The following is a 19,933-nucleotide window of genomic DNA, read 5'->3' as shown; positions in this document are numbered from 1 at the left end:
TAGGGGTCCAGTGGCCCAGTGGGGGGCGGGTGCGGGAGACCCTGGCAGAGACCATGGGGGAGGGGCATGAAGAAACGGAAGGTAACACGGCCAGTGCCTTCCCTGTCCACTTAGGCACTGGGAAGCCTGTTGGGGTCCAGGGCCTAATCCTCTGCCCTCAGAGCCTCCCTCCTGCCCCGGAGAGCCCAAGCCCTGCCCCTACACCCTCACTCAGGGCTCTACCTCCAAACTCCCGAATGCCACACTCTAGAGGTCTTTCTTTCCACGTCCTGCCTACCCCCTTCTGTGCAGGTCCTAAGCAGAGGCCCTGCCCCATGCTTGAACGTTGTCCCGCCTTGGCCCCACCCCATGCTCAAACGTCACCCCCATGCCCTAGGTCCCGCCCCACCCTAAACCCCATCCCCGCCTAAACTCCTCCCCCAGAGTCAAGGCTTTTTTTCTTTTCTTTTCTTCTCTTTTAGATTGGGTTCTGTTTTACCTTGTTGATTCACTGCTGTTGATTCTTTTGTATTTTTATTTTTCTTAATAAACCTTTTATTATTCTAATTTTATTTTATTTTTTACACTTTATTAGTGATCTCTCCTTTTGGCTTCTTTCCCACCCCACCCCCCCTTTTTTCCTTTTTTTTCTGCTGCGGTTTTATTTTACCTTGTTGCAGTTACTTCAATTAGTTTATTTTTCCTAATATATTTTTTATCTTTCTAATTTTATTTTGTTTTTTATTCTTTGATATTGTACTGCCCAGTTTTCTCTTTCTTTCTTCCTTTTTTTTTTATCCTGCCACAAAGCTTGCGGGATCTTGGTTCCCAGGCTGGAGGTCGGGCCTGAGCTCCTGTGATGGGAGCTCCGAGTCCAAACCACTGGACTAACAGAGAACCTCAGACTCCAGGGAATATCAATCGGAGTGAGGCCTCCTGGAGGTCCTCATCTCAGCACCAACACCTGGATATATCCAACTGCCTGCAAACTCCAGTGCTGGACGCCTCAGGCCAAACGACCAGTAAGACAGGAATACAACACCACCCATCAAAAAAAAAAAAAAGAAAAAGAAAAAGGACAAAAAAACTTGTTACAGACGAAGGAGCAAGGTAAAAACCTACAAGACCAAATTAATGAAGACGAAATAGGCAACCTACTGGAAAACGAATTCAGAATAATGATAGTAAAGATGATCCAAAACCTCGGCAACAGCATGGAGAAAATACAAGAAACATTTAACAAGGATCTAGAAGAACTAAAGAGCAAACAGTGATGAACAACACAATTACTGAAATTAAAAATACTCTAGAAGGAATCAATAACAGAATAACTGAGACAGAAGAATGGGTAAGTGAGCTGGAAGATAAAATGGTGGAAATAACTGCCAGGGAGCAGAATAAAGAAAAAAGAATGGAGCTTCCCTGGTGGCGCAGTGGTTGAGAGTCCGCCTGCCGATGCAGGGGATGCGGGTTCATGCCCTGGTCCGGGAAGATCCCACATGCCGCGGGGTGGCTGGGCCCGTGAGCCATGGCCGCTGAGCCTGCGCGTCTGGAGCCTGTGCTCCGCAACGGGAGAGGCCATAACAGTGAGAGGCCCTCGTACCAAAAAAAAAAAAAAAAAAAGAATGAAAGAATTGAGGACATTCTCAGAGACTCTGGGACAACATTAAACACACCAACATTCGAATTATAGGGGTCCCAGAAGAAGAAGAGGAAAAGATAGGCTCTGAGAAAATATTTGAAGAGATTATAGTTGAAAACTTCCCTATCATGGGAAAGGAAATAGTCAATCAAGTCCAGGAAGCACAGAGAGTACCATACAGGATAAACCCAAAGAGAAACACGCCGAGACATATATTAATCAAACTATCAAAAATTAAATAAAAAGAAAAAATACTGAAAGCAGCAAGGGAAAAGCAACAAATAACATATAAAGGAATCCCCATAGGTTAACAGCTGATTTTTCAGCAGAAACTCTGCAAGCCAGAAGCGAGTGGCAGGATATATTTAAAGTGATAAAAGGGAAAAACCTATAACCAAGGTTACTCTACCCAGCAAGGACCTCATTCAGATTTGACAGAGAATTTAAAACATTTACAAACAAGCAAAAGTTAAGAGAATTCAGCACCACCAAACCAGCTTTACAACAAATGCTAAAGGAACTTCTCTAGGCAGGAAATGCAAGAGAAGGAAAAGACCTACAATAACAAACCCAACAATTAAGAAAATGGTAATAGGAAGATACATATCGATAATTACCTTAAATGTAAATGGTTTAAATGCTCCAACCAAAAGACACAGACTGGCTGAATGGATACAAAAACAAGACCCGTACATATGCTGCCTACAAGAGACCCACTTCAGACCTAGGGACTCATACAGACTGAAAGTGAGGGGATGGAAAAAGATATTCCATGCAAATGGAAATCAAAAGAAAGCTGGAGTAGCAATTTTCATATCAGACAAAATAGACTTTAAAATAAAGACTATTACAAGAGACAAAGAAGGACACTACATAATGATCAAGGGATCAATCTAAGAAGAAGCTATAACAATTGTAAATATTTATGCACCCAACATAGGAGCACCTCAATACAGAAGGCAAATGCTAACAGCCATAAAAGGGGAAATCGACAGTAACACAACAGTAGGGGACATTAACACCCCACTTTCACCCATGGACAGATCATCCAAAATGAAAATAAATAAGGAAACACAAGCTTTAAATGACACATTAAACAAGATGGACTTAATTGATATTTATAGGACATGCCATCCAAAAACAACAGAATACACTTTCTTCTCAAGTGCTCATGGAACATTCTCCAGGATAGGCTATATCCTGGGTCACAAATCAAGCCTTGGTAAATTTAAGAAAACTGAAATCATTATCAGGTATCTTTTCCGACCACAACGCTATGAGACTAGATATCAATTACAGGAAAAAAACTGTAAAAAATACAAACACATGGAGGCTAAACAATATGCTACTAAATAACCAAGAGATCACTGAAGAAATCAAAGAGGAAATCAAAAAATACCTAGAAACACAAGACAATGAAAACAAGATGACCCAAAACCTATGGGATGCAGCAAAAGCAGTTCTAAGAGGGAAGTTTATAGCAATACAATCCTACCTCAAGAAACAAGAAAAATCTCAAATAAACAACCTAACCTTACACCTAAAGCAATTAGAGAAAGAAGAGCCAAAAGACCCCAAAGTTAGCAGAAGGAAAGAAATCATAAAGGCCAGATCAGAAATAAACAAAAAAGAAATGAAAGAAACAATAGGAAAGATTAATAAAACTAAAAGCTGGTTCTTTGAGAAGATAAACAAAATCGATAAACCATTAGCCAGACTCATCAAGAAAAAAAGGGAGAAGACTCAAATCAATAGAATTAGAAATGAAAAAGAAGTAACAACTGACACTGCAGAAATACAAAGGATCATGAGAGATTACTACAAGCAACTATATGCCAATAAAATGGACAACCTGGAAGAAATGGACAAATTCTTAGAAAAGCACAACCTCCTGAGACTGAACCAGGAAGAAATAGGAAATATAAACAGACCAATCACAAGCACTGAAACTGAAACTGTGATTTAAAATCTTCCAACAAACAAAAGCCCAGGACCAGATGGCTTCACAGGCGAATTCTATCAAACATTTAGAGAAGAGCTAACACCTATCCTTCTCAAACTCTTCCAAAATATAGCAGAGGGAGGAACACTCCCAAACTCATTCTATGAGGCCACCAGCACCCTGATACCAAAATCAGACAAAGATGTCACAAAAAATGAAAATTACAGGCCAATATCTCTGATGAACATAGATGCAACATCCTCAACAAAATACTAGCAAACAGAATCCAATAGCACATTAGAAGGATCATACACCATGATCAAGTGGGGTTTATCCCAGGAATGCAAGGATTCTTCAATATATGCAAATCAATCAATGTGATACACCATATTAACAAATTGAAGGAGAAAAACCATATGATAATCTCAACAGATGCAGAAAAAGCTTTTGACAAAATTCCACACCCACTTATGATAAAAACTCTCCAGAAAGTAGGCACAGAGGGAACCTACCTCTACACAAAAGGCCATATATGACAAACCCACAGCCAACATCGTCCTCAATGATGAAAAACTGAAACCATTTCCACTAAGATCAGGAACAAGACAAGGCTGCCCACTCTCACCAGTATTATTCAACATAGTTTTGGAAGTTTTAGCCACAGCAATCAGAGAAGACCAAGAAATAACAGGAATCCAAATGGGAAAAGAAGTAAAATTGTCACTGTTTGCAGATGACATGATACTATACATAGAGAATCCTAAAGATGCTACCAGAAAATGACTAGAGCTAATCAATGAATTTGGTAGAGTAGCATGATACAAAATTAATGCACCGAAATCTCTTGCATTCCTATACACTAATGATGAAAACTCTGAAAGAGAAATTAAGGAAACACTCCTATTTACTACTGCAACAAAAAGAATAAAATACCTAGGAATAAACCTACCTAAGGAGACAAAGACCTGTATGCAGAAAACTATAAGACACTGATGAAAGAAATTAAAGATGATACAAACAGATGGAGAGATATACTATGTTCTTGGATTGGAAGAATCAACTTTGTGAAAATGACTATACTACCCAAAGCAATCTACAGATTCAATGTAATCCCTATCAAACTACCAATGGAATTTTTCACAGAACTAGAACAAAAAATTTCACAATTTGTACAGAAACACAAAAGACCCCAAATAGCCAAAACAATCTTGCAAAAGAAAAACAGAGCTGGAGGAATCAGGCTCCCTGACTTCAGACTATACTACAAAGCTACAGTAATCAAGACAGTATGGTACTGGCACAAAAACAGAAATATAGATCAATGGAACAGGACAAAAAGCCCAGAGATAAACCCACGCACACATGGTCACCTTATCTTTGCTTTGGGTAGTATAGTCATTTTCACAAAGTTGATTCTTCCAATCCAAGAACATAGGAGGCAGGAATGTAGAATGGAGAAAAGACAGCCTCTTTAATAAGTGGTGCTGGGAAAACTGGACAGCTACATTTAAAAGAATGAAATTAGAACACTCCCTAACACTATACAGAAAAATAAACTCAAAATGGATTAAAGACCTAAATGTAAGGCCAGATACTATAAAACTCACAGAGGAAAACATAGGCAGAACACTCTATGACATAAATCACAGCAAGATCCTTTTTGACCCACCTCCTAGAGAAATGGAAATAAAAACAAAAATAAACAAATGGGACCTAATGAAACTTAAAAGCTTTTGTACAGCAAAGGAAACCATAAACAAGATGAAAAGACAACCCTCAGAATGGGAGAAAATAATTGTAAATGAAACACCTGACAAAAGATTAATCTCCAAAATATACGAGCAGCTCATGTAGCTCAATATCAAAAACACAAACAACCCAATCCAAAGATGGGCAGAAGACCTAAACAGACATTTCTCCAAAGAAGATATACAGATTGCCAAAAAACACATGAAAGAATGCTCAACATCACTAATCATTAGAGAAATGCAAATCAAAACTACAGTGAGGTATCACCTCACACCAGTCAGAATGGCTATCATCAAAATACCTACAAACAATAAATGCTGGAGAGGGTGTGGAGAAAAGGAAACCCTCTTGCACTGTTGGTGTCAATGTAAATTGATACAGCCACTATGGAGAACAGTATGGAGCTTCCTTTAAAAGCTAAAACTAGAATTCCTATATGACCCAGCAATCCCACTACTGGGCATATACCCTGAGAAAACCATAATTCAAAAAGAGTCATGTACCACAATGTTCAATGAAGCACTATTTACAATAGCCAGGACATGGAAGCAACCTAAGTGTCCACTGACAGATGAATGGATAAAGAAGATGTGGCACATATATACAATGGAATATTACTCAGCCATAAAAAGAAATGAAACTGAGTTATTTGTAGTGAGGTGGATGGACCTAGAGTCTGTCATACAAAGTGATACAAGTCAGAAAGAGAAAAATAGATGCTGTATGCTAACATATATATATGGAATCTAAAAGAAAAAAAAAAGGTTCTGATGAACCTAGGGGCAGGACACGAACAAAGTCACAGATGTGGAGAGTGGACTTGGGGACATGGAGAAGGGGAAGGGTGGGCTGGGACGAGGTGGGAGAGTAGCACTGACACGAATACACTACCAAATGTAAAATAGATAGCTAGTGGGAAGCAGCTTCATGGCACAGGGAGATCAGCTCAGTGCTTTGCGACCACCTGGAGTGGTGGGATGGGGAGGGTGGGAGGGAGACGCAGGAGGGAGGGGATATGGGGATATATGTGTGCATGTAGCTGAGTCACTTTGTTGTACAGCAGAAACTAACACAACACTGTAAAGCAATTATACTCCAATAAAGATGTTAAAGAAAACCAAAAACATGTCTCTAATTGCCTATTTGAAATTAGCATCAACCTACTCTACCATTATTTTAACCTCAATATTAAAGGAAAAATAAATGCCTCGTCTCTACCAATCAGGTACACTTTGCTGAGTTTTCTCAAAGATACCATATCCGGCAAAATTTACTTTTAACCCTTAGAATCAAATCAGATACTAAATCCCATTAACACTTTATCTGGAGGAGCCCAGCTGTCAGGTAAAGCACTTAGCACAGTACCCAGCAGGTCGTAAAAGCTTCATAATTGATTGCTATAACTGACAAGCACACACAGAATAAGAAAGCCCTCAAACAACCTGATTTGTACAACCTATAATCACCAGTCACCTCAGCTTCTTGATGCTGAGAGTTGGATTGTAGATAGTGCCACAAGCAGTTTGCTGGTCCTCAGAAGTCTTCACATCTAGGTCCTCTTCCTGCAACAGTCTCTCAGGATCAGAAGGGAGATCCTTCAAGGATATTATCTCATGAAAAGGAGTGGATGCAAAACGAGCTGCTCTAGCGAAGTCACAAGTGTCTTCTGGGTTAGGACAAATAGTTACATTCCTGAAACCTGTGATAATAGCATCCTCACTCAAGGGCTCAATTCCTGTAAATTCATCCTGAAAAACCACAAAAAACTTAGCTCAAACATTTCAGTGAGCATATGAATGGCCTATCTTTTTTAGTGAAAGAGATACATATTACATAAGTGATTTTTAACACAGGGTGCAAAAGCATCATATCAGAATCTCTAGAGAAAGACAAATTTAAAAAGCACATCATTACATTTGAGGAAAAAGGTTTTGTATTATGAAAACAGCAAATTATATATCATCAAAAAATACACTGTGAGGATTCTCCATACAAAGGAAAAATACTGGACAATGTTTTTTTCCCAACCAATTTCACCTAGGAACTAGAGGACTAATGCTATTTTTCTTCTGGCTTTGGCCTAGAATATGTTCCAATAATCTGCTATCCTCCTAGCTTTTAAGTCTTTTTCTTTGACAAATGTTTAATTTCTATTTTATTTCTTAAAGGTAATTCATGATCATGGTAGAAAATATGGGAAAAAAAGTATAAAATAATGGAAAACATTTAAAATACGCCTTTGTCGCCATAAAAAAAATACACCTTTGTCTTTAAAAGTAATACAGGTATATAGTTTTAAAAAGTCAACTAGTTTAAAAGGATATATAGTGAAAAAGTCTCCTTTCCACACTTGATTCCCCCTGACGTCTCCACTCCAGTTACTACTCCCCAGAGGCAACTGCTATGACCATATACATCTGGTAGGATACATGCACAAGCATATTCTATGCATTTAAAAAAGAGGTTTTAAAACAAGTGAAATTATAGCATCTATGCTAGTCTATATTATTCCTTCTCATTATATTTTTTAGTATATTTTCTGTGCTATTAAAAATTCTTTAGAAACATGATGGTAACATTGTGGGTTTATCAGAAGTTGACCTAATGTTTTAGGTTATCCCGTTTTTCACTGTCATAAAACTATTTTAAATATTCTTGTAGATTTAAATCTTTAAGAATATGTTAACTTTCTTAGGAATAATTCATAAAAGTAGAACTATCAGGTCAAAAAGGTAATTGAACACTAAGTGTCTTTATACATACCGCCCTTAGAGGGATTGTACCATTTTATACATTTACCCGAAGTACACAAAAGTGCCTATTTCATTTAACCCTTATAGATACTAGATATTAATTTTCTAAATCATTACCAATATGATATATACTCTGAATTTCTGACTCAACATTATTTAGTAGAGGTGAGACACATCTAGAAGAAACAATAAGTGAAACTAAAAAATTGTAAGATTAGAGTAAAATAGATGTCTGCAGTCTAAGAATACATTTTATGAAATTCTACTTATGGCCCTATTAGTTTAGATACTTTAAATTTTTTTTTTTGGTAGGGGAAAGAATCCTGGTAGGTACCTATTAACAAAATTCAAGTAAGAGGTTTAAGACAAAAAAACTAGATTGAGACTTACCCCTTTAATAATTTAGTCCATCCTTGAACAGCTGAACCTAGAACCACTACCTCCAAATCTAGCCTATCCATCTATTCTCTGGTGGTATTCTCCAGAACACAGTATGTAAAACTTACTCTTCTACATCATTATCTTTTCATAGCAGTCAGTGGACTACCTATATTAGAATTACCTGGGAAACTATTTAAAACAAATAAAAATACATGCTTGGGTTTTATCCCTGGAAATTCCAATTCAGTATAGTTGGAATGGGGCCTGACCACCTTTAGTCATAAATGGCTCCCGAGGTTCCTCTGGGTTGCTGGAAATTTTCTGTATCTTGACATGGGTGAAGACCGCACAGATATTCACATATATAAAAATTAATATTTGTGCAGTTTATGAATATAAAATATACCTCAATAAATAAGTAAACAAAAACATGTTTGAGTCATTCCCTAGGATGTGGAGAATATACTGTTTTAAATCAGTGTTTTAAATCACTGTAGCTACTGATCATGTCTCCCCTTAAAAGTCTTCAGATTAAACATACTCAGTTCCCTTCAATCTCAAGACAAGTTTCCAGATGCTGGTTTAAGACTTCAATGAAATGTCACTGATAAAGTTTATTTACTTTGTCTTGAATATCTACACAGGGTCTTTTTTTATCCTAAGTATTATCATGTCACTAGTCCACAGTGATTAAAATAAAACATTACTACAAAAAAAAAAGGTTCGTTCACATAACTCTTTCATTGCCAATGTTTCATAAACATTTTATAAGATCCTTGGCTTTCAAGGCAGTGATTTTTCCCCCACTTTAAAAAACTGAGATATAATTAACATACCCAAAACTTCACCCTTTAAAAGTGTGCATTTCAGTGGTTTTTAGTATATTCATAGGGCTTTGCAACCATCACCATCTAACTCCAGAACATCTTCATCACCTCAAAAAGAAACACCATATCCATTTGTAGTCACTTTCCAACCCACTCTCACTCTCTCCCTAATCCCCTGGAAATCCCTAATCTACTTTCTGTCTTTATGGATTTGCCTATTCTGGACATTTCACATAAATGGAATCATACAATATGTGTTCTTTTGTGTGTGGCTTCATTTTAGCAGTGTTTTCAAGGTTCATTCATGTTGTAAGATATATCAGTACTTCATTCCTTCTTATGGCTGAATAATATTCCATTGTATGGATACACAACGTTTTGTTTATCCATGCATCAGTTGACGAACACTGGGCTGTTTCCAGTTTTTGGCTATTATGAAAAATGCTGCTATGAACATTCATGTAAAGCTTTTTGTGTGAAGATATGTTTTAAATTCTTTTGGATATATACCTAGGAGGGAATTGCTGGATCATATGGTAACTCTATGTTCAACATTTTGAAGAACTGTCAAACTGTTTTCCAAAGAGGATGCATCATTTCACATTCTCACCAGCAAAGTATGAGGGTTCTAGTTACTTCCCATCCTCACCAACACTTGTTGTCTTTTTGATTATAGCCATCCTAGAGCATGTGTGCAACATTTCACTGTGGTTTTGATTTTCATTCTCTGATAACAGATGGTTTTGAGCGTCTTTTCATGTGCTTATTTCAAGCCAATAATTTTCATTTTAACCCTAAACTTTTGTGAGAATTGAATGAAACTATCCACTAGTCCATTTATATAAACTTAGGGATATTGCTCCTTACACAAACATCTGGAGATACATCCTCATTTGAGGTGATGCTTTCTGAAGTTTTGAGAACTGCAAGGGGCCTTCGTTGGGCTAAAACCCGTGGGGGATCTGCAGAAGGACTGGAAAAAGACATATTTCATTCAGCAATTTTTCTCTTAACATAGATAACAGTAACCCCCTGTTTCATCCTCATTTATAATAATAGAAAACTTTTAATTGTCGAAACAAAACAAAACCAAAAAACCCCTCAAACCTGATAGTCTTTTTTTCTGAAAGAAGAAATTCATCAAAAATGGAGAAAGGTACACTGGAACCTATAGAAAGAGAGACTAAATTTACACTCTTAAGAGTAAATGCCCTACTCTTCAAGACAACTAGGTCAATTAACATTTTTGCTGTTTGAAAGCATAAAGACAATTTTGTTTATCTTTTATAATAAATAATTCCAAATATATAAAAGTAGACGTCATTTAATAACAATTACCTAAACATGGATGATCTTGTGTCATCTTTATTTCCCACTACTACTCCCCCAAACCTAACCCAATTCTGGATTATTTTGAAGCAAATACAAAACACCGTATCATTGCATATGTAAATATTTTAGTACATATTTCTTAAAGAGATAGTCTCTTTTTAAAAAGCATAATCTCAAAACATGATCATACCTATAGAATTAACAATTTCTGTATTCAAATATCCAGTCAGAGGTTTCACATTTTACCAAAACTTTCTAGAAAGTTTGAATTAGGAATGCAAAGTAGATTCATACACTGTGACTAGTTGAAATGCCTCTTAAATTGCTCTTATTTTATAGGGTTTTTGTTTTTGCTATTAATTTTTTATTTTAGAAACTGGGTTGTTTGCCCCATAATGCTGGATTTTTTGCCAATTATATTGTTTCACATGTTCTTCTATGCTTTGCATTTCCTATAAATTAATGGTTAGAATTAGAGGTTTAATCAGATTCTACTGAATTTTTTTAACTACTTATAGATGGATATTCATGTTTCTACCACTTTTAACATGTTTCTGAAAAGACAACAAATTTGAATATAAAATAGCTTTAGTTTTAAGCTTTCCCCCTCATTCTTCCAAAAAACCACTTTCCACTCTTGGCTGCTGGGTACTACTGATATGCTTAGCTAGAGTACACTAACTAAAGTGGAAGATTATTTTGTAGTTAGTATAAATTTAAATTACATTTAAACCAAATATTTTAAAGCAATGAGTTATTTTATAAAAATATTCTTTCAAATGTCTAACATATCTTGAATCATATGCTTATAACTGAATTCCATGATTCAAATATAACAGTACCTTAGTCCCTCTCTCTGCTTTCTTTCAAATCCTTTTACCACAATCAAGAAAAGTATTTACACTTATTACATAATGCCTTTGTATCAGTAAGTTCTTCATGAGATTGTCAAATAAAACTCACTTTTAGAATGAGGCTGTTCTTGCCAAATGTTTTCTGCAAGTGAAGTTTCCCTGTGAAGAAATTTGTTTTAAAACATGTGCTTAGTACCCACAGAAAGAATTATTTAATCCTTAAAAGTCCAAGAGGTCTTTTTATTAAATATAATCTTCTTCACTCTAAGATAAAGAAAATATTCTAGTACCATTAAACCAAATTCTTTAAGATAGAACCTTCAGTCATTAAAATTGTCATAGAATTATATTTGATAACAGATGTTAAGTTACATTAACAGTATAAGCAGATTACAAAATGGTAAGCTTTCATTTTTATAAAACAAAACCAAAACAACAAATAAGAATATACCAATGTTAATACTAGTCATCTCTTGGTAGTAGAAATGGGTGGTATTATCATTTAAAAAATTAGTTGGTTGTTTTTATAAGAAACATGTATTTTTTTTAATGGAAAAAAGCCAGCACCCAGACCTCCCTCATCAGCATCAAAGCTTATGTTGTGACAAAGACTTGGAAAAATCATGTCTCAATACTATAAAAGTTAAGGAGACTTCAAGTCACTAGAGAGTCAAAGGTCAGTTCTAGATGCCCTCCTATAAGTACCATCCCTCCCACCAATGCGGTCCTACCTGGCACAAGAGTTTACTGGGCAAACAGAATTGCATAGAGCCATTCCTGGTATTTCCTGAGACTCTGAAACAATTCGCAGTTCAGCTGTCTCCTTTGTAGACATCTTCTCTTCTTGCTATTTGCATTAAATAAACAAAATCAATGTGTCCCTACTATATAGAAAATGCTACCTATTCTCAAGTTTTAGTGCCAAAATTAACTTTACTATACTCTTCCCCTAGACATATATTAACCATATAAAATGTCTGTACCACAAAAGTTCTTCCCAATAATTTATGTTCCCAGTATAAACTGGTACTGTTGTACTCAACTGAGTAGTGGCACGGAAATACACACTAAATTTCTTTAGCTAATCTCATTTTAATGGAACATAACTAGAATAAAAATCTAAAGTAAGAAGTAACAGAATAGTGATTTAGAGTATAACTAAGAAGTCAATAGTCAATAAATTGCATCACTTATATGCCACAAATTCCATTTGAAGTCACCTGTTAAAATTACTTTCCTGCTCAACTTTACTGATACTAATAGCAAAGAAACTATCAGAAACTGAGTGGGTCTGACAGGACTTTTTACTTTCTATATTTTTATATTGTTTAAATTTGTTTCAATAAGCATTAGTTGTATGTATTGAAAAAGAGAATGACCTGATCACTTGCTCTTTCTTGCTGAGTAGTTTGGATTTCTTTTAGCTTCTTCTCCATCTCTTCAATCTGCTTCTGCATTTCTGCTCTCTTCTCTGCACTGGTCAGTAGCTCAGCTAGAAACAGTGAAGTTGGCTGAGGCATTACTCCTCATAGCAATTTATCCTGTCAAAAACTGTCTTTGGGGCTCATGTCCTCAACGTATGTTAATATTACAGATGAGAATGATACAAATGGAGCAAAGCCCTCAACTTGAGGTCTAGGTCTCTATTATTATTATTATTATTTTTTTGCAGTACACGGGCCTCTCACTGTTGTGGCCTCTCCCGTTGTGGAGCACAGGCTCCGAACGCGCAGTCTCAGCGGCCATGGCTCACGGGCCCAGCCGCTCCGCGGCATGTGGGATCTTCCTGCACCAGGGCACGAACCCGTGTCCCCTGCATCGGCAGGCGGACTCTCAACCACTGCGCCACCAGGGAAGCCCCAAGGTCTCTATTATTTATTCAGTCAATAAAAAATAGAATATCTATTATGTGCCAAGCACAACTTTAAGAATTTACGTTTTAGTGGTACATAATACAAAGTCCTTGGTCATGTGATGCTAACGTTCAATTTGGGACAAACACAGAAATTAACAAGAAAAATCAGTTTTAAAAATAAAACTAAATAGGTGATGTGAGAATGTGTCACTGGGTAGGGGGATGGAGGTCAAGGGCTACTTAAGACCAGAGATCAGGGAAGATCATCTAAGAAAGTTACATTAGAAAGCTGTAATCTGGATGACAAGGGGCCAGTCATATAAAGATCTGGGGAAAGATTTTAGGCCAAAGGACTAGCTGGCACAAAGGCCCTAATGCAGGAACAAGATTATTGTGTTCAAGGATCCAAAAGAAGGCCAACATTGTTGTAGCACAGATAGAGGGAGCAAAGTAAAAGATGAGGTTGGAGAGGTAGGCAACGGCCAAATCACGTAGGGGTAAAGACACTGTACTGCATTCTAAGACAATGAAAAAACACTGGAGAATTTTAAATAAAGGAGTGACATGATCTGACTTCTTTTTTTGTGTGTGTGGTACGCGGGCCTCTCACTGTTGTGGCCTCTCCTGTTGCGGAGCACAGGCTCCGGACGCGCAGGCTCAACGGCCATGGCTCACGGGCCCAGCCGCTCCGCGGCATGTGGGATCTTCCCGGACCGGGGCACGAACCCGTGTCCCCTGCATCGGCAGGCGGACTCTCAACCACTGTGCCACCAGGGAAGCCCATGATCTCACTTTTTAAAAAAGATAATTTGCTGTGAATAAAATGGACTGTGTTAAGGCCAGAATGAGGGCAGAAAGTCTAATCGCAGTAGTCCAGCTAAAAGACTGTGGTTTCGATAGAGGTAATAATGGGAATGGTGATAAATAAAAGATTTATGAAATTTCTTGGTGGTAAAGTTGATAGGCTTATTCATTAGATGTGGGGGAATGGTAAAGAAAGAGGGATCAGAGATGACTTCTGGACTTTTTTTGGCTTGAACTAACTGCGTGCATGGGGATGCCTTTTATTGAGATAGGGAAGCCTGTGGTACATTTGCATATTGGGGTGTGGTTTGTGACAGAAATCACTAACTTTGTTTTTCTTTAAAGTATTTATTTGGCTGCACCAGGTCTTAGTTGCAGCATGCAGGATCTTCCTTGCGGCATGCGGGATCTTTTAGTTGAGGTATGTAGGATATTTAGTTGCGGCATGCAAACTCTTAGTTGCAGCACGTGGGATCTAGTTCCCTGACCAGAGATCGGACCAGGGCCCGCTGCATTGGGAGTGCAAAGTGTTAGTCACTGGACCCCCAGGGAAGTCCCAATAACTATTTTTGGTTAGGTTGACTTTAAAATGTCTATTAGGATAGCCAATAGATGCAGGCAACTAAATGTGAGTCTGCGGTTCAGGTGAAATGTCAGGGATGGGGATATGAATTTGAGAGTCCATGGCTTGAAAACAGTATTTAATCTATTACCTAAAGATAGCTGTTGAAAGAAAAGATAATTGGGATACTTCAGAACTCTCCCCTGGGCCTCAAGAAGAGGTCCTGAATGAGAAGAACAGGAGTAAAGGAAACTGAATGGGAATACACATCAAGGAAGAAGCCAAGAGAAGCATTTCATATAGTATTTCATCAACTGTGCCAAATGAAGCCAAGAGGTCAATAAAGATCAGGACTGAGAAAGAGCCATAAGATTTGGCAAAAAGGAGGTTTCTGGTCACCGTGATCACTGGAATAGAAGGGATGCTTGAGGAAATAATAGGCAGCAAAAGATGATTACAATTCCCCCCAAATTTTGCTGTGAAAGAGAGTATAAAAACGGGGTAGTAGCTAGAGAAGAATATGAGGATAATGGAGATTTTTTCTTTTCCTTTTTTTTTAAAGAATGGGGACATTAGAGTATATATGTATAAATTAGTGAGAATGGTTTAGTAAAAAGGGAAAATACTGGAAGGGGAAGAAAAAAGGGCCACTCCTTTGATAAGAACAGAGAAACATTAATTTTTTAAAAAATTTATTTATTTATTTATTTACTGGCCATGTTGGGTCTTCATTGCTGCCCACGGGCTTTCTTTAGTTGTGAGTGGGGCTACTCTTCGTTGGGGTGCACAGACTTCTCATTGCGGTGGCTTCTCTTGTTGCGAAGCATGGGCTCTAGGGGCGCAGGCTCAGTAGTTGTGGCACACGGGCTCAGCTGCTCCGTGGCATGTGGGATCTTCCCAGACCGGGGCTCGAACCCGTGTCCCCTGCATTGGCAGGCAGATTCTTAACCACTGCACCACCAGGGAAGCCCCAGGGAAACGTTAATTTTAACAGAAAGAATGAGTGTATAGGTACAGACTGCAGATATGGTAGATTTGGTGGAAGAAAATGGTGTTACCATTACATTCCTTCTATTTTCTCAATGAAATTAGAAACGAGATTATAGGTGAGGAGGGACAGGGATGCAGATTTGAAAATATGAAAGAAAATTAAATTAGTTGTTTAGCAGAAAGAAGAAATTCACCTACCAGGAAACTAGAATGATTGTTAGGCACTGGTAAATGCTCATTTGAGATTTGTGGTCAAGAATTTAAAATGACTGGACAGCTACATGTAAAAGAATGAAATTAGAACACTCCCTAACACTATACACAAAAATAAACTCAAAATGGATTAAAGACCTAAATGTAAGACTGGACACTATAAAACTCTTAGAGGAAAACATAGGAAGAACACTCTTTGACATAAATCACAGCAAGATCCTTTTTGACCCACTTCCTAGAGAAATGGAAATAAAAACAAAAATAAACAAATGGGACCTAAGGAAACTTAAAAGCTTTTGCACAGCAAAAGAAATCATAAGCAAGACGAAAAGACAACCCTCAGAATGGGAAAAAATATTTGCAAACGAAGCAATTGACAAAGGATTAATGTCCAAAATATATAAACAGCTCATGCAGCTCAATATCAAAAAAACAAACAACCCAATCAAAAAATGGGTGGAAGACCTACATAGACATTTCTCCAAAGAAGACATACAGATGGCCAAGAGGCACATGAAAAGATGCTCAACATCACTAATTATTAGAGAAATGCAGATCAAAACTACAATGAAGTATCACTTCACACCGGTTAGAATGGGCATCATCAGAAAATCTACAAACAATAAATGCTGGAGAGGGTGTGGAGAAAAGGGAACCCTCCTGCACTGTTGGTGGGAATGTAAACTGATACAGCCACTATGGGGAACAGTACGGAGGTTCCTTAAAAAACTAAAAATAGAACTACCATATGACCCAGCAATCCCACTACTGGGCATATACCCAGAAAAAACCGTAATTCAAAAAGACACACGCACCCCAATGTTCATTGCAGCACTATTTACAATAGTCAGGTGATGGAAGCAACCTAAATGTCCATCAACAGATGAATGGATAAAGAAGATGTGGTACAGGCTTCCCTGGTGGCATAGTGGTTAAGAATCCGCCTGCCAATGCAGGGGACACAGGTTCAAGTCCTGGTCCAGGAAGATCGCACATGCCGTGGAGCAGCTAAGCCCATGTGCCACAGCTACTGAGCCTGTGCTCTAGAGCCTGCGAGCCACAACTATTGAAGCCCGTGTGCCTAGAGCCTGTGCTCCGCAACAAGAGAAGCCCGCGCACCACAACGAGAAGCCCGGGCACCACAACAAAGAGTAGCCCCTGCTCACTGCAACTAGAGAAAGCCCGCGCACAGCAACGAAGACCCAATGCAGCCAAAAATAAATAAATTTATATATTAAAAAAAAAGATGTGGTATATATATACAATGGAATATTACTCAGCCATAAAAAGGAACGAAATTGGGTCATTTGTAGAGATATGGATGGAACTAGAGACTGTCATACAGAGTGAAGTAAGTCAGAAAGAGGAAAACAAATATGGTATATATTTGCATATATGTGGAATATATGTGCATATATTTCCACATATATGTGGAATCTGGGAAAATGGTACAGATGAACTGGTTTGCAAGGCAGAAATAGAGACACAGATGCAGGGAACAAACGTATGGCTATCAAGGGCGGAAAGTGTGGGGTGGGATGAACTGGGAGATTGGGATTGACATATATACACTAATATGTATAAAATAGATAACTAACAAGAACCTGCTGTATAGCACAGGGAACTCCACTTCGCTGTACAGTAGAAACCAATACAACATTGTAAAACAACTATACCCCCCCCCACAAAAAAAAGAATTTAAAATGAGACCGATGCACACAGTTGCATTTTTCTCCAGCTACATTTAAACTATCAATACTTGGATGCAGGTACAGAGTGTGAGCAGAGAGCTGGATTTAAGCAGGGTTGAGGTTCTGCCAGGTGAATACAGTATAGTGGATCATGTAGGGAGTAGAAAGTAAGATATGAGCCAGGTGCTTAGTCAGTTAATGAGTGACAGGGAGTGACTAAAAAGTCTGAGGTGAGAACACTAAGGAGGTTGAAGAGGCAGAAGAAAAAAAATTGGAAGACATGAATCCGAAAGAAGCTTTTTGAAGGAGGATGGGGAATATGGTTTGGAAGTAGCAATGGTAAGAAAGGATAACAGCCTTGTCTTTAGGCCCAACCTGTGGCTTCCTCATTTCTCATATCCCTACCTGAGAGTGAAAGTCTGCAACAATCTTTGAAGCTAATTTTCAGTATAAGAAGAAACCTCTTTCTTATAGGCATAAGGATTTATAAGAGTACAAACTAGATTCAGAGACAAGTTTAGGAAATGAGTATTAAAATATCCTCAAAGGTCAATACTTTTTTTAACTACTCAAATCCCAACTAACCCTAGCTCAGGTCCTTCTTTGGCTAGTTGAGAATAAAATGTACTATTTTACCGGTATATACTTGGCATAGCTAGAGCCTTCCCTTTAGGAAGCAGTAGTTTTAATCTAAGTACCTAGTTCCTTTCCCAGCTCATATTTGGCTACTTTGCTAGCCTACTTCTTTGTTGTGGTGGTTCCCACTTTGAAAAGCTTTACACAACCAGCTCCTTGCTTTTTAACCATTCCCTGTCTCCTACCTAGACACGTAGATTCCATTTTTCAATGTATTATTTGAGCCCAGAGCACTTCTGTCAACCTTGGAAGGCACCAGTTGATGTAACAAATAGGGCAATTCCAAACGTACAGTCTGCTTTACAGACGTTTGCTTCTAACTTGTCACCTGGAACTCTGAAATATATTTTTCTCAAACAAATTACAAGTGATGGTTAAGTTTCCCAGCTAGCCTTATGAATGCCACGTCTCCTTAAGTGAGCTGAGCTGCAATAGTAGGTTACTCTGGATGCCTGTGTTTAAAAAAAAAAAAAAATTTCTTCTTTCTTGGTATAGATCCTAGTCAAAATGTCTAAATGAATGAAATTTATTTCTGGACTCTCCCTTACCTCCCTTTCTGTACTCTCGCGCATCTTCTAATGCCTTAAGCTCCAAATGCTATACTTCCCTACTTTCAGCCTATTCTGCACACCTCTTGCCCCCAAGTACTTCTAGGCTTCAGAATCAGAACCACTTCCCACTTCCCCCAAATTCCCAGTTTTTCAATTTATAGTGAAGCTTCCCTTAACTTAGAAAGAACATAATGTCTTTACTAATCAGTACACATCACTATCATCTAAATGAGTGAGTATGTTAACCTAAATAAGCCCTGGGAGAAATTTCGGCTGAAGTATCAAAAGTAAAGTGAAATATTTAGGAAATGTTAGGAAAAGCACTCTGTCTGCCGATTGCAGGGAAATTATGAATTGGTCATGCAGTTCCTTTACTTTTGAACACAAACTTAGTTGCTTAATATTTTTCCTCAGGGGTTTCATGGAAAGCAACAATGGAAATTCAGCCTAAATGGAGAAACATAGAAACCACAGAAGCATCACATAAAGGTACACACAATGGGGTAATTTTCCTCAGACTTAACATATCAACTCAATCTTCCTACAACTAAGTTATTTTTACAAACTTGAACTAGATCAATACACATACCTTCTCTTCGCTCTTTTAATTTCTTCCGGAAAACCTCAGCCCGGATCTCCTCAAAGGAGAACTCCCCCACTCCTGCATAAATCTTCTCCTTACAATACATCATTTTCTCTTTCTTCTCCTCAGACTCTTGCTGAAGGCTCTGAACTCTTTGCAGGAGATCTCCTTCTTCCTTTCCAGGCTTTCTTGTGCTTAGAATGTGGTTTATACTGGGTTCAATTTTACATGGTGTCCTAAAAGAAGCAAGATAATTATTATTCACCATACAGATCAAATGAGTTATTTCTTACGTTTTGACAGAACACAGGGACAATGTCAGTAGTGAGGCTATATGTGAGCGATTCCAAAAAACAAAAACAAAAAAGACTGAGAAAACAGGCTAAAAATAATTTACATGGTCCATCAACAATTATGTTCTGAGTACTACTATGATGAAGAAAGAAATTAGGTGTAAGTTAGGTTCATCATATAGCTTTTATTAGTTATAGGTAAAAATAAATCTGAATACCATATCTTTTTTTTAAAGGAGGTAATATTTTTATTAAAAAAATTGTTTTTATTGAAGTATAGTTGATTTGTGTTCGTT

The 19,933-nt window shown here is 37.7% G+C and overlaps 1 protein-coding gene across 1 annotated transcript in view; it reads right to left on the bottom strand.

The window, feature by feature from the left end:
• Positions 1–19,933, bottom strand: part of BUB1B (BUB1 mitotic checkpoint serine/threonine kinase B) — a gene marked incomplete at both ends in the record, with an annotated part of 57,263 nt that overhangs the window by 12,505 nt on the left and 24,825 nt on the right. Inside the window, 7 exons of the mRNA XM_082649506.1 lie at positions 6,786–7,060; positions 10,141–10,246; positions 10,381–10,441; positions 11,569–11,618; positions 12,191–12,306; positions 12,839–12,951; positions 19,351–19,580. Coding sequence (XP_082505632.1) covers positions 6,786–7,060; positions 10,141–10,246; positions 10,381–10,441; positions 11,569–11,618; positions 12,191–12,306; positions 12,839–12,951; positions 19,351–19,580 — 951 coding nt within the window. The remainder of the gene's footprint in view (positions 1–6,785; positions 7,061–10,140; positions 10,247–10,380; positions 10,442–11,568; positions 11,619–12,190; positions 12,307–12,838; positions 12,952–19,350; positions 19,581–19,933) is intronic.

The sequence above is a fragment of the Grampus griseus genome, assembly GCF_964374135.1.
Source record: "Grampus griseus genome assembly, chromosome: 2".
Lineage (NCBI taxonomy): Eukaryota > Metazoa > Chordata > Mammalia > Artiodactyla > Delphinidae > Grampus > Grampus griseus.
This window is presented reverse-complemented; position numbering and strand designations above follow the sequence as displayed.